Below are 12,614 nucleotides of genomic sequence, written 5' to 3' on the forward strand. Positions count from 1 at the left end.
TGGCTAGTACACACCTTACCCATACCTATTACTCAAGCAGTTACAAAATAAATCTATTAAAAAAAGAGTGAAAAATAAAAAAAAAATATAAAGCCTCCATTCAGTGAAGATAGATATAGTTTAGGGTGCACCCACCGACATGTCAAAGAGTTTTTATGAAACAATAAAATAACAACATAAACAATGAAAACGGTGAACTAGGACTACCGTTCAAACCAAAATCATATACATTAGGTATATTACGGGTGTACAAATACGTAGTCAGCAAGACGACCTGGTACCACAAGCAGCACCCGTTCACGAGCATAACGCGAGGATCAGCCATCGCCCCCCTCGCACATTTTTGAGGGAGGGAGGCAACCCGACCACCGACGCTACCGCAAGCAATACCGTCAAAGGGAGCATGACGACTTGCAACTACACTACAAGAAAACAGTTAATACTAATAGATTCGCAGTCGCTAGTAGACCATTTACAAAATTAAGGAACAACTCGTCGTAAAAACAGAACGATGATGGTAATTAGTCAGTATACAAAAATAAAAAAATGTCACGTATAAAATAATATAAATCACATCAACTCATTATGATAACTTTTGAAGCTGTCCAGTGTTTAACATGAGGACCAACTATTTTTATCGTTTATGTAGTCATTAACTGTATAATAAGCTTTCTTCGACAGGATAGATTTGACCTGCACTTTAAATTTATCAAAAGGCAATTCTAAAAACGACTGAGGAAGTTTATTATAAAATCGAATACCAAGCCCCATAAATGTTCCATGTACCTTGTGAAGCCTGTGAATGGGTACGCACAGTTTATGCTTGTTCCTAGTGTTGATACTGTGGACATCACTTTTCTTGGTGTAGTGATGAATATTCTGCCTAATGTATAATATGTTAGCAAGGATGAATTGCGATGCCACAGTAAGGATACCTATTTCTTTAAAAAGTTCCCTTAAGGAATGCTTGCTACCTAACTTATATATTGCACGAACAGCTCGTTTCTGTAATACGAAAATGTTTTCTATATCTGCAGCTTTGCCCCACAGTAGAATACCGTAGGACATCGTCGAGCTGTGTCTACGTCAGTGAATTGTCTTACTTTTCTGACGGCGTAGGCAGCAGAACTAAGTCTACCCGCGAGGCTAGATATATGTGAGCCCCACTGTAGCTTTGCATCAACGGTTATTCCCAGAAACACTGTTGACTTCACAGTTTCAAGAACTAGGTCCTAAGTGTTTTACATTAGGCAAGGTGAACTTAACACATTTGGTTTTTTTAGCATTAAGAACTAAATTATTTGCTGTAAACCAGTGCGTAACTAAGGAGAGTGCATTGTTCACGTCATCAAATTGCTGTCTATTCCTATCAACTTTGAAAATGAGAGATGTATCATCTGCAAATAATACTACATCACATATATTTTTCAAATGGAATGGTAAATCATTTATATACACTAAGACCCTCAATCATTTATACGACAAAAGGGACCCAGTAAACTACTTCTGCGTGAGATTGCTTCGAGCTCAAGATTCGTGCCGATAACTATACCGTGTTGTATTTTTGTTCTTATTAGTTTGTGAGAGGAAAGAAAAAAATAATGCCCATTACTTTAAGGTCATCAAAAAGACGGACTAATTACTTTGCTTCATTCACCATGCTCATCGTCATTTTGGCGTAGGTTTATTAAAATAAAACTTCATATATAAACATCTACAATTTAATATTGTATCTTACGGAATACAAATTTGTGGATCCTTATCATTAACTTGTACCTAGGTACATTTGTTGTATCTAGGTACATACTTATAAACGCCTGAGTCTGACACACAGGGCTTGGCTAATTTATAAGAGTTATATTATAATAACATATCATATATAAATACTAGGATACAGCTAGATATTTGGACTTATTTAGACTGTATTTAGTCAAACAAACCTTTTATTTTTTAATAAAGAATCGCCATTTTTACGTCAAAATTAAAATACATTGAGTATAAAAAATTGTTAAGAACACTTTTTGAGTTTGATTTTGACAAAAATAAACTAATATATGGTGTGACCGTTTTTTGGTGCAGTTGATAGTTAATGTCCTTGAAAATTGACAGCTGTCAACTGCACAAAAGTTTTGGTACCACTATAATATAATTCACATCTTTTAGTCAAAGAGCATTGTAAAGCAAATAAACTAAACAAAGTCTAAATATTGCCTTTAAAATCTAACTAAACAACTAGGTATTATAATTAATCCATCTACTTAAAATGAGATTTTTCTAATTGAATACAATAAAAAAACATGCGATTTTGGAAAAAATAATACGCATATTTTATTATTACAATAGTAACATTATTTCATAGTGCTATTATAATAGTAAAGGTACGTTTTTAATGCTAACTGCCGACTGCAACTGCCGACCGCACTTGCAGCGACTGCATGAAAACAATTGATATCTGAGGGCGACTGCACGTGCTGCTGCCGCTTCGATACAAAAAGGTTTCATGTAAATACATACAAACCAGTAGTGCAGCTGCGGCCGACTTCATGTAGTCGCTGCATGTGCGGTCGGCAGTTGCAGTCGGCAGCTAAAATTCACAACGTACCTTAAAAAAGGCGTAAACCTTTTAATAACAAATCAAAGACAAAATTTACAAATAATAAATTCCTTAGTTAAAAATAATAAAATCATTAATCTACTTTCGTATAAATTAAACAATAATAATAAAATTACAATTTTCTTGAAGCAAGCAAAATAATCACTGTCTTATTTTTTTTTAATAATAGTTTTTAAATAAAGCTGCCATAGAGTTTAGATACTTTTTGCTTCAAAAGCTTAACGGCCGTTTCCATTATTTTATCTATCTGTAGATTTAAGGCAAAACTATAGATAGATAATTAAACATGGTAAGTTACCAAAAAAATGAGTAGAATGAAAATATGAGATTATAATTTTAGAAATAAATAATTTGTGATGTTTATTTAGTAATATGGCAAGAAAAAATACTAGCCTAGATTATTTTTTAGCTTAATTCATAAAGCTATATCTAACCGACTGTACTAAGTAGGTATCCACTGTTTCATTTGTTAATTCAAATAACTTGATAATATCAGAGTCATGAGATTCCAGTTTTTTTAGTTTCAGATGTAGGACGCATATGTAAGTATGAAACTGGCAACTCGAGCATTTTTTTTTGTTTTCAAAAAATCAAATTATAGTGATTTAATTTTTAATTATTTACCTTTATTTGTGATGTTAGATACCTCTCGTGATGTTTTTAATGACATTTACTTCGAAGAGAAGTTTTAACGAAAATTACAATAAAAAAATTGATTTCTGACATAAACTCGTTTGATATCGTTTGATATATTAATTTACTTAAATATTTTAAATACATTAAAATGTGATGTTTTTCCTTTTAATCTATGATAATGAAGCGAAAAAAATATATACCTACAGACATTCTTGTGATTTTTAAAAATGTTTTACAAATTATTCTTATTAACTAATTAAGTACTGGCTTGGAATGCAAAGATACTATTTCTACGTATAATCGGAATAATAACAGTTTAGACTAACGCTAGAAGAAAATATGGCCAAAATTATTTTAGGAGGATACGTTAAAATCTTTTTACAAAAAAATAAAACCGACATACTTACAATATACATACAGGTCAAACTGAAAACTTCCTTTTCTAACAGACTTCAAAAAGATATGTTTGTGGGTAGAAGGATTTAAGTATATTATTGAAGTAGGATTTATTTTCTTGTGAAAAAGTAAAGTTTTTAAAACGTTTGATTTTTTATAGAGAGATTCATTCAGTATGTCTTATATTCACAGAATAACTTAATTTTCTAAATATATTGTATATTTTAATAATATTTACCAATCATTCTGATTACAATATGAAATATGGCTCATCCATGGTTCGAATAAAAATTAAATAATTCATCTGAGTATTTCTCTGACATAATTTCAAACAATACAACTTAAAGAACTAGACAAAAATAATAATAATTAAAATTAAAACTAAAAATAAAGCTGCAAAAATACTAAAAATAAAATTCATTATTACAAAAAAAAAGTTCCTATTATGTACTAAAAATAATAATAGTAGCTACCACCATTTCTAGTTTAAATTGTATAAAAATATTGTTTATTTGTAAAAAAAAAAACAATTCCATTAAATGTTTAAATAAAAATTGTAACTTATTAATAATTTCATTACATTTAAGATAGGCACTTTTGTCAGTTATAAAATTCCATTTTCGGAAAGAAAACATATTTTCTCAAAATAATCAAAATCATAGTGAGAAGCCAGTAAGTCTGACAACCAGTCTTACCTAGGGGTATTGGGTTGCCCGGGTAACTGGGTTGAGGAGGTCAGATAGGGCAGTCGCGCCTTGTGGCACACTGGTACTCAGCTGCATCTGGTTAGCCTGGAAGCCGACCCCAACATAGTTGGGAAATGGCTGATGACGAAACATCATTTTATGTATTTTTCTATACATAGCTCCTCTGTTAAAGTATTTACTTTGAGCTGTTATTATCACCATTAAAATAAATAAATAATTCAATTTATAATGTTTTTTGTCATGGTAAATTAAATTAAATATTGTCAATATTTTTTGTCTTTTTGAGCGTTTTAAGCACCAGTTGACATATTTTGTAACATATTATGTAGATAATTAAAAAAAAAAACAGCAATTTGAGATAATAAAATTGACAATAAACAATGATGATGATGAAATGGAATGTTAATAATGATCAAATATAAAATAATAATAAATACTATTACAGTAGTTGCCAATACAAAAAAGGTATTTATGATCTGACCGTTTTTTAGTGCAGTTGACAATTCTATCAGTCAGTATAAAAAATGCAATTTTTCCTTCAAAATTGACAGTTGTCAACTGCACAAAACATTCGGTATCTCTATGTCTTTCGATCTCTTTCTATTTACCAATAGCCATTTAGATGAGTATAGAAAATAGCCGTTTTTTTTATAATAGGCCATATTATTATAATAGGACGGATAATAATTACATAATTGCACTTATGGAATGTGTCATATTATTAATAATATAATTTTTATTTTACTATTCATAGAATATTAGTACTAGATTACTTAATTTAATAATACATATAATAATTGTGTTTTGATACGATTTCATTGATAAATTTTAATGTTAATATCTTTTGGTAAAAACACTGGTTTTTTGAAAATTCACACTGGGATTTCATAGTATTAATAATTAAAACAAATAAAACATCGAATATAACAAAACTGAAGAGTTTGTTTATTTGTATGCACTAATCTTATGAATCACTGAGCCGATTTAAAAAAACATACCAGTGTTGGATAGCCCATTTACCAACGAAAGCATTTGGATAGGCTTTATCCGGGTGCTGGAAGTAGTTTCACAAAATGAAAGTGAAAGCAAATGCTAGTCATTTATCAATAAAATCTCTCTGGTGTATTGTTTATAGGTAATATTATATCTTTTCGATACAATTTTGCGACTCAAATATTACAATAGCCATTACAGTTAGCGGTTGCCATTTTGAAAACTTCGCCATGTTTGGAGTTTTGACGTTTATCTAGTTGAAACTTTCAACCAAGAAATATTTATGATTCAACTGTTATAACAGACGATCCAAAAAGTCAGATATCTAAAATTAATGTCTCATAACATAAAGCTATGACAGCATATTGATGGTAAAATTTTGTTGATCAAAGTTGATTCATTGTACTCCATTTGAGTAGGCAAGATGATGAAATCTCAACTTAAAAATAAAAATGCGCCTAAAAATCAAAGTAACTTAATCAATTGAACCATTACTTTAAGCAGTAGTTTAATTTTTTAATACGTATTTCTGTAAAAGGACCTGTTAAAATTGTTTACCTTTAGTTAAGAGCCCACTTCAAATGCAGTCTATTGAATAACAATCCCACTAGTGAGTGTCTTTTGTTGACAGTTGACATAAGTGACATTAATTGTGACAATCTCTGTAAATACGTATTTTGTACTCGATAAAAGGCTGCTTGTGTTCTTGCGTGTGGTAGCATAGGTCCTGGAAATAAAATTATAACATTATTAGACTGTTTTTTTACTTTTGGTAAGATTGTCGCGGTCGGTTTATGGATGGGTGACCAACTTCTCATGACGATTTGTGCCATGTTTTAGAAGGCACGATAAGTTGGTAGGTCCTCATTGGGATTTGAATATCTTTGGCAGTCGTTACGGGTATTCAGAAGCCAGTCTGAGAACTGGTTTTACCAAAGGGTGTTTGGTATCCCGGGTAATTGGGTGGAGGAGGTCAGATGGACAGTCACACTTCATATCTACCTGCTCCATCATAAGATTATTTCAACTTTACCATACTAAATTATATGATTATACTATACCACATTATAGAGTCATCAGAACTACATACAGTTGCCAATTTTCATGACGCTACGAACCTTTAAAGATGGTTTTAGTTACCTTATTGCAGACACAGAACCTGTATCTATAGTTTACTACAAAGAAAAATATACTAAAAAATACCATATCTTATCAGAAAACATCATCCCCCGAGCCTTTTTCCCAACTATGTTAGGTTCGGCTTCCAGTCTAAGCGGATGCAGCTGAGTACCAGTGCTTTACAAGGAGCGACTGTCTATCTTGCCTTCTTAACCCAGCTACCCGGGCAACCCAGTACCTCCTTTTTTAACTATGGTCTAACTAGTTAGACGGGTATCCTGATGGGTAAGACTGGTCATCAGACTTTCTGACTTCTGACTACGCGTAACGACTGGCAAGGATGTTCAAATGACAAGATGGACACCCATCCACAAAGCGACCGGGGCAAGCTTGCTAAGTATCTATAGTATACAAAGAAAAAAATATATGGAAAAATACCATACCAAAGGCTGGAAGCTAGCCCTGACTCTCATGAGTCGGTCCACATTGCACTCCAGCGCCATCTTGATGCTCCAGGAGTCATCAGCTAGGGCCGGCTTGGGCGGTTCCGTGGTGGTTTGGCAGGACTTTGAAGAGTCATAGTTGCATTGTAATTCGCAGAGACGGAATTCTTTTATTTTTTGAGACCTGTAGAAGAATGTCAAATTTGAATATAGTTAAAGTTTTGTATGTATCGTTAATTCTTCACATGTAAATGAGTGAACGAATTTTGATGTAACCTGGCAGTAATATATGTAGTTTATATCTATATCAGAAAAATATATATTACTTTTATCCAGGTACCGGATATAGTTCCTCAAGACAGGGATGAAACCACGGACGGAAGCTAGTAACGTTATAGACGTGAAAGTTTGCATGTAAAAACACCTAACGGATTTTAATGAAACTAACAAGATATATATATGCAACTTTTTTATCTGAATGTGCGAATATTTTTTTAACAATTAGTGTTATTTTTTTTTGTAATGTATTTATGGTTATGATATGAGGCTCTCGTTAGGCGGCTGGATAAAAGGGACTGATTCAGAAGGCAGTACTCCTTGATACGGCGCGTATTGTGAGGAGGTTTCTGTCTCTGGGACCCTAACCACCGGTACCTTGGACCCTGTGCCCGATATCGGTGGCCACTTATTTTTTATATTGTTAAATGTATTTTTTTATACATCCTTACTAATATTATAAATCGGAAAGTGAGTTTGTTTGTTTGTTTGTTTGTTTGTTCCGCTTTCACGCCGTAACTACTGAACCGATTGCTTTGAAATTTTGCAGACGTAAAGTTAGAAGTCCGGATTAAATAATAGGGTACTTTTTATCCCGAAAAAAATAGATATTCCCGAGGGAAAACAAAAATATTATTTGCTTGATGGATGGATTGTAGATGGCGCTGTGTGTCGTTTAAAACAAGGTAATATATTGCAAACGAATATAAACATGTAAATTTAGAAGCTAAATGATACGATAATGAATCCCCGAAAATGAGGAATTCCCGAGGGATGATGTACAATTTGTTTAATCGTCTAAACTGTTTTTTTTTACATCTACTTATATATTGCAAACGAATATGAACATATAAATTTAGAAGCTAAATGATACGATAATGAATCCTCGAAAATGAGGAATTCCCGAGGGATGACGTACGATTTGTTTTATCGTCTTAACTGTTTTTTTTTACATCTACTTATCCTGAATTAACTATAATTCAACGAATTACTAATTGGTATAAGTATTAGTTAAGTTATTTCGTTCTTGAGGTATGCGATAGATGGCGCTGGGTGTTTTTAAAACGTGGTAACGATGTGTTTTTAAAATACATAAGAAGTGGAATGATAGCTTTTTAAAACGTGGTGACGTTGTTTTTTTTAAGATACGTAAGAAGTGCAATGATATCTCGCGCTTTAACCTGTAGCTCATTGTTCAATCGCGAGCTTCCCGATAGCTCGATAGATGGCGTTGTGCTTTTCTGTATCGTGGTGTTAAGGTTCGCCGCGAATTAGTCTGTTTTGAAATCAGTGGGGCCCAGTAGCGCCAGGGCCAGCCGCGGCTGCGGGTTGTTCGAAAGAGGTACCGCGGCCCTGGTATATAAAAGGCCTAGGACGGAACACGACGATTTTAGTCAGTAAGAGTCTGACACTCCCTCACCGCTGCTAACCCACAGCGGGAGGGGTGAACCGAATTCCACGCGGGCGAAGCCGCGGGCGGAAAGCTAGTATTTAATATTTAAAAATGTAATTTATATATAAGAAAATGAATACACGAATTAAATCCTCACCTGAACGTAAGATCAACATGCTTATGACTGAGACAATGCGACAGCGGGATAGTGTAGTTGAAGCTATACACGTTATTGGCGCACACACTCTCGCTGAATAGTGACGAGTTTATTATAGACTTGCTCGATATACCCACGCGGACTGTGTCGCATTCTGGAAGGAAAATATAACTCTTATTATTAGTAAAGGACATGTGCATATAAATTATCTGTGCTTATATTATAAAGCTAAAGAACAACTACTGGTCCGATTTAAAAACATATTTCAGTGCTAAATGGCCTAATGGAGGCTGTAGGCTACTTTTATCCGGGTGTGCGAAGTTGTTCCAACGGGGCGCAGGTGAAACTTCTGCCAGAAGCTAGTTATGAATAGGGCTGCCATCTCGAATTTCGCCAAACCCGGACAAACATTTACAAAACCCGGACATTTGGCGTAAATCGCATTTTTCCCCCGAACCTAATTTGTAATCCCTTTACTATTAACAAATACTTAAATTCAATGAAGTGCTTCCTTACATGAAAAGTGTCCGGGTTTACCCCGGACACTTCTTGAAACCCCGCCCGGACGGCCCCCGGACGGCCTCCAAACGAGGACAAATCCGGGGAAACCCGGACGGATGGCAGCCCTAGTTATGAATAACAAATATAAATGTAAATAAATGCTGAAGAGTTTGTTTTCTCAAAAACTACTGATCTGATTTCAAAAAATATATCAATGCTAGATTGTATAGCCCACTTAAAAAGTACCATATACCCTATGTGGTACTTTTTGTTCGGATGGGCGAATTTGTATCTGCGGGACGCAGTTAAAACGCTGGCGGAAGTCAATTAGACCTTTATAATAAAATGTCTTTGTTTAAAAGCATACCCTCTATTTAAAAATAAGCTCTTGCAGGATTAGGTTCCATATTTTAAAGGTAAAAAAAAACATAAAACCAAATAACAAACTACCTTCAAAGCTGGAAAGAAGAAATAAACAAATCTTAAAACGTTTAAATACATTTACTAGGCTCTCTTCTGAACACCGATGACTGAGCGACTGACTAAATAAGCGTGGTTATTAACGCTCAAACCTTCTCTGTATGAGAAGAGACACACAGCCCAGCAATGGGACACGAAAAAGACTAAAAAAATATAGATTTTAAAAACTTACCACTTCGTCCAATCTCATGCGACTGATCCAAAGACATTTCTTCAGAACTCAACTTATCTCTAGTCTCCCTTTTATCTCTTACTTCTCTCTTCATCCTACTCCCATTGTCCGTAGAATTTTGCTTATTTACATCCAAATAATTATCTTCATCATGAGATTTGAAAGAGTCATTTTCATTTCTAAGTGGTTCCGGTTCCGATTTTAGAGTATTATTTTTATCTAAAGTAGCAGGCATGGCTTCTTGCTCATCTCTGGTAGAGACTTCTAAAGGTTTAGAGGTGTCATTTTGTTCTTTGTCGGGTTTTAGTCTCTCTATTGGTTCTTGATTGTCGTAAGTCTGTGGGTCTAGGCCGCATGGTGACTGGGAAAGTAAAAACTGAAATTTATTATAATGATTACGATTATTATATATCTTTCGGAAGGCACGATAAACTGTAGGTCCCGGTATATTATTTGAACATCTTTGGTAGTCAGAAGCAAGTAAGTCTGACAACCATTCTTCCCTAGCGGTATTGGGTTGCCTGGGAAACTGGGTTGAGGAGGTCTGACAGGCAGTCGCTTCTTGCAAACCACTGGTACTCAGCTGCGTCCGGTTAGACTGGAAGCCGACCCCAACATAGTTGGGAAAAGGCTAGGCAGATGATGTGGAGTACAATAAATACTCATAATATTTATATTGTATTGTCTTCTTTTAAAATGTTCAATAAAGGTTTTCCATCTTCATCGTTAGGTATTGAAAGACTTCATATAAATACCTACTTTTATGTTAACTTACCAAAACTGATCTGATCCATGCTGTTAACCTTACAATATCCTTTTGTGGCAGCGTGTAAATTAATTTAAAATATAATACAAGAAAACCATGGAGAATAATTAATAACGACACTGGCAAAGATGTCATAACGGAAAATCTCCTGAGAAACTAGCGTTGCCAAAATGCGGGTGTTCGGGGGACGAGAAACTTCATTGGAACTCGCCCCGTTGGATTTTTAAACCAAGTTTTAAACCAAATCACCAATCAATCAAGACCAGTATTTTTCCTGATCTTTGATCTTTGATCCTGGTTGGGCCGAAATCGCTTTGTGGGTTTTATACATTTTCATAAAACAGCCGGGAGTCTTAGTAATTGATACCCCTATGCCTCTGAGAGAACCTCTGAGAAATAATTTTGGTCCTTTTTTTTTAACGACGTCAAAAATCATCAAATGACCCCTCCCGCTGTGAGTTAGCAGCGGTGAGGGAGTGTCAGACTCTTACTGACTAAAAACCGTCGTGTTCAGTCGTAGGCCTTTTATGTACCAGGGCCGCGGTAACTCTTTTGAACAACCCGCAACCTCGGCAGGCCTTGGCCCTACTGGGCCCCGCTGGGGTCCTGAGGCTGGTCTCTATATCCTACTTACAGGAGTGCAAATTGCTTGTGCACTATAATATGTCCTGGCTGATCTTCTTATATGAGAACAGCCGCCGGAGCCGTAGCCAGGACGCCATTATAGTAGCAAACTTCAGACCATCAAAGTTATCTGATTATCCAAGTCAGAAAATTCTAGAAGCTTTCTCACCTGGCATTCAGGATCCAGTTCGTTGTTAGTATTAGCTGCGAAAGAACAGCCGCCGCCGACCACGTCCACTTTCCTGACGCGGGATATCGGCATCTCGGCTTGAAGAGGCGCTTGGAGCGTGGGTACTGAGTCTGTGAGAAAGAAATAAAAATTATACTAGTATTATAAAGCTCGTCTGTTTGTTTGCTTCAACGCGCTAATATCAGAAACTACTAGTCTGATTTGATAAAATATTTCAGTGTTAGACAGACCATTTATCGAGAAAGACTGGCGGCTTTTTATCCGGGTTCATGGAGAAGTTCCCACATAACGCGGAAGAAACCGCAGGCGAAAGCTAGTTTAATGTAATGTATTACAGTCAACTGGTATTAGTCATGGAAGTCCATACGTCCGTCTTTTAGCCGACTTTTTTACGAGCTTGAATAAACAAAATGTTTTTACTTTTTTCAGTTTGTATGTACTTTCTAAGTATTTCTTGGACACCAGTTGTTTAGGAGAGCACGATAAATTGTAAGAACATGTTTGGCAGTCGTTACGGCTAATCAGAAGCCAAGAAAGTCTGCCAACCAGTCTTACCAAGGGGTATCATTTTACCCGGATGGCTAAATTAAGGAGGTCAGATAGATTGCATCCGGTTAGACTGGAAGCTGACCCCAAAATAGTTGGGAAAAGGCTAGGCAGATGATAATAAACTTACTTTTAAAGTTACTGGCATAATTCTTGGTAGGATGTGAAGAAGTGGACACTGTATGTGGAGATTCCGTTGGCGCAGTAGTTATATATTCTTGTGTAGTTTTGTGCGGTCCTTTCTCTGAAACAATAGTAATAATTAATTAATTTTAATTTGAGGGCTTTACTTAAATATCTTTGTCAATTTTTTGCTCAAAAGAATCTCTGTTATATTTTTAACCGACTTCCCAAAAAGGAGGAGGTTCTCAATTCGGCCGCTATGTTTTTTTTTTTTCAATGTATGTACATCGATTACTCCGAGGTTTATAAACCGATTTACGTGATTCTTTTTTTGTTCGACGCGGAATAGCTGCCAGTTGGTCCCATAGTCACCAAATCAGGATCTGATGATGGAAACCCTGAGAAATCGAAGGCAACCTTCGAAAGTTGTAGGCACACATAGGGTAAAAACTTGACTCTCAGGTGTATGCCTGAAAGC

The 12,614-nt window shown here is 35.2% G+C and overlaps 1 protein-coding gene across 4 annotated transcripts in view; it reads right to left on the reverse strand.

The window, feature by feature from the left end:
* Nucleotides 1-2,973: 2,973 nt before the first annotated feature.
* LOC124643720 overlaps nucleotides 2,974-12,614 on the reverse strand; it is a 74,969-nt gene continuing 65,328 nt past the window's right edge. For 3 of the 4 annotated variants that reach the window (XM_047182771.1, XM_047182769.1, XM_047182768.1), the window contains exons 16-21: nucleotides 12,144-12,257; nucleotides 11,447-11,577; nucleotides 9,888-10,263; nucleotides 8,735-8,888; nucleotides 6,909-7,092; nucleotides 2,974-6,073 (exon numbers count right to left, since the gene is read on the reverse strand). In XM_047182771.1, coding sequence (XP_047038727.1) covers nucleotides 5,993-6,073; nucleotides 6,909-7,092; nucleotides 8,735-8,888; nucleotides 9,888-10,263; nucleotides 11,447-11,577; nucleotides 12,144-12,257 — 1,040 coding nt within the window. In that variant the 3' untranslated portion in view covers nucleotides 2,974-5,992. The remainder of the gene's footprint in view (nucleotides 6,074-6,908; nucleotides 7,093-8,734; nucleotides 8,889-9,887; nucleotides 10,264-11,446; nucleotides 11,578-12,143; nucleotides 12,258-12,614) is intronic. The other variant, XM_047182770.1, reaches the window with a different exon arrangement.

This window comes from Helicoverpa zea, chromosome 28 (assembly GCF_022581195.2).
Source record: "Helicoverpa zea isolate HzStark_Cry1AcR chromosome 28, ilHelZeax1.1, whole genome shotgun sequence".
Classification (NCBI taxonomy): Eukaryota; Metazoa; Arthropoda; class Insecta; order Lepidoptera; family Noctuidae; genus Helicoverpa; species Helicoverpa zea.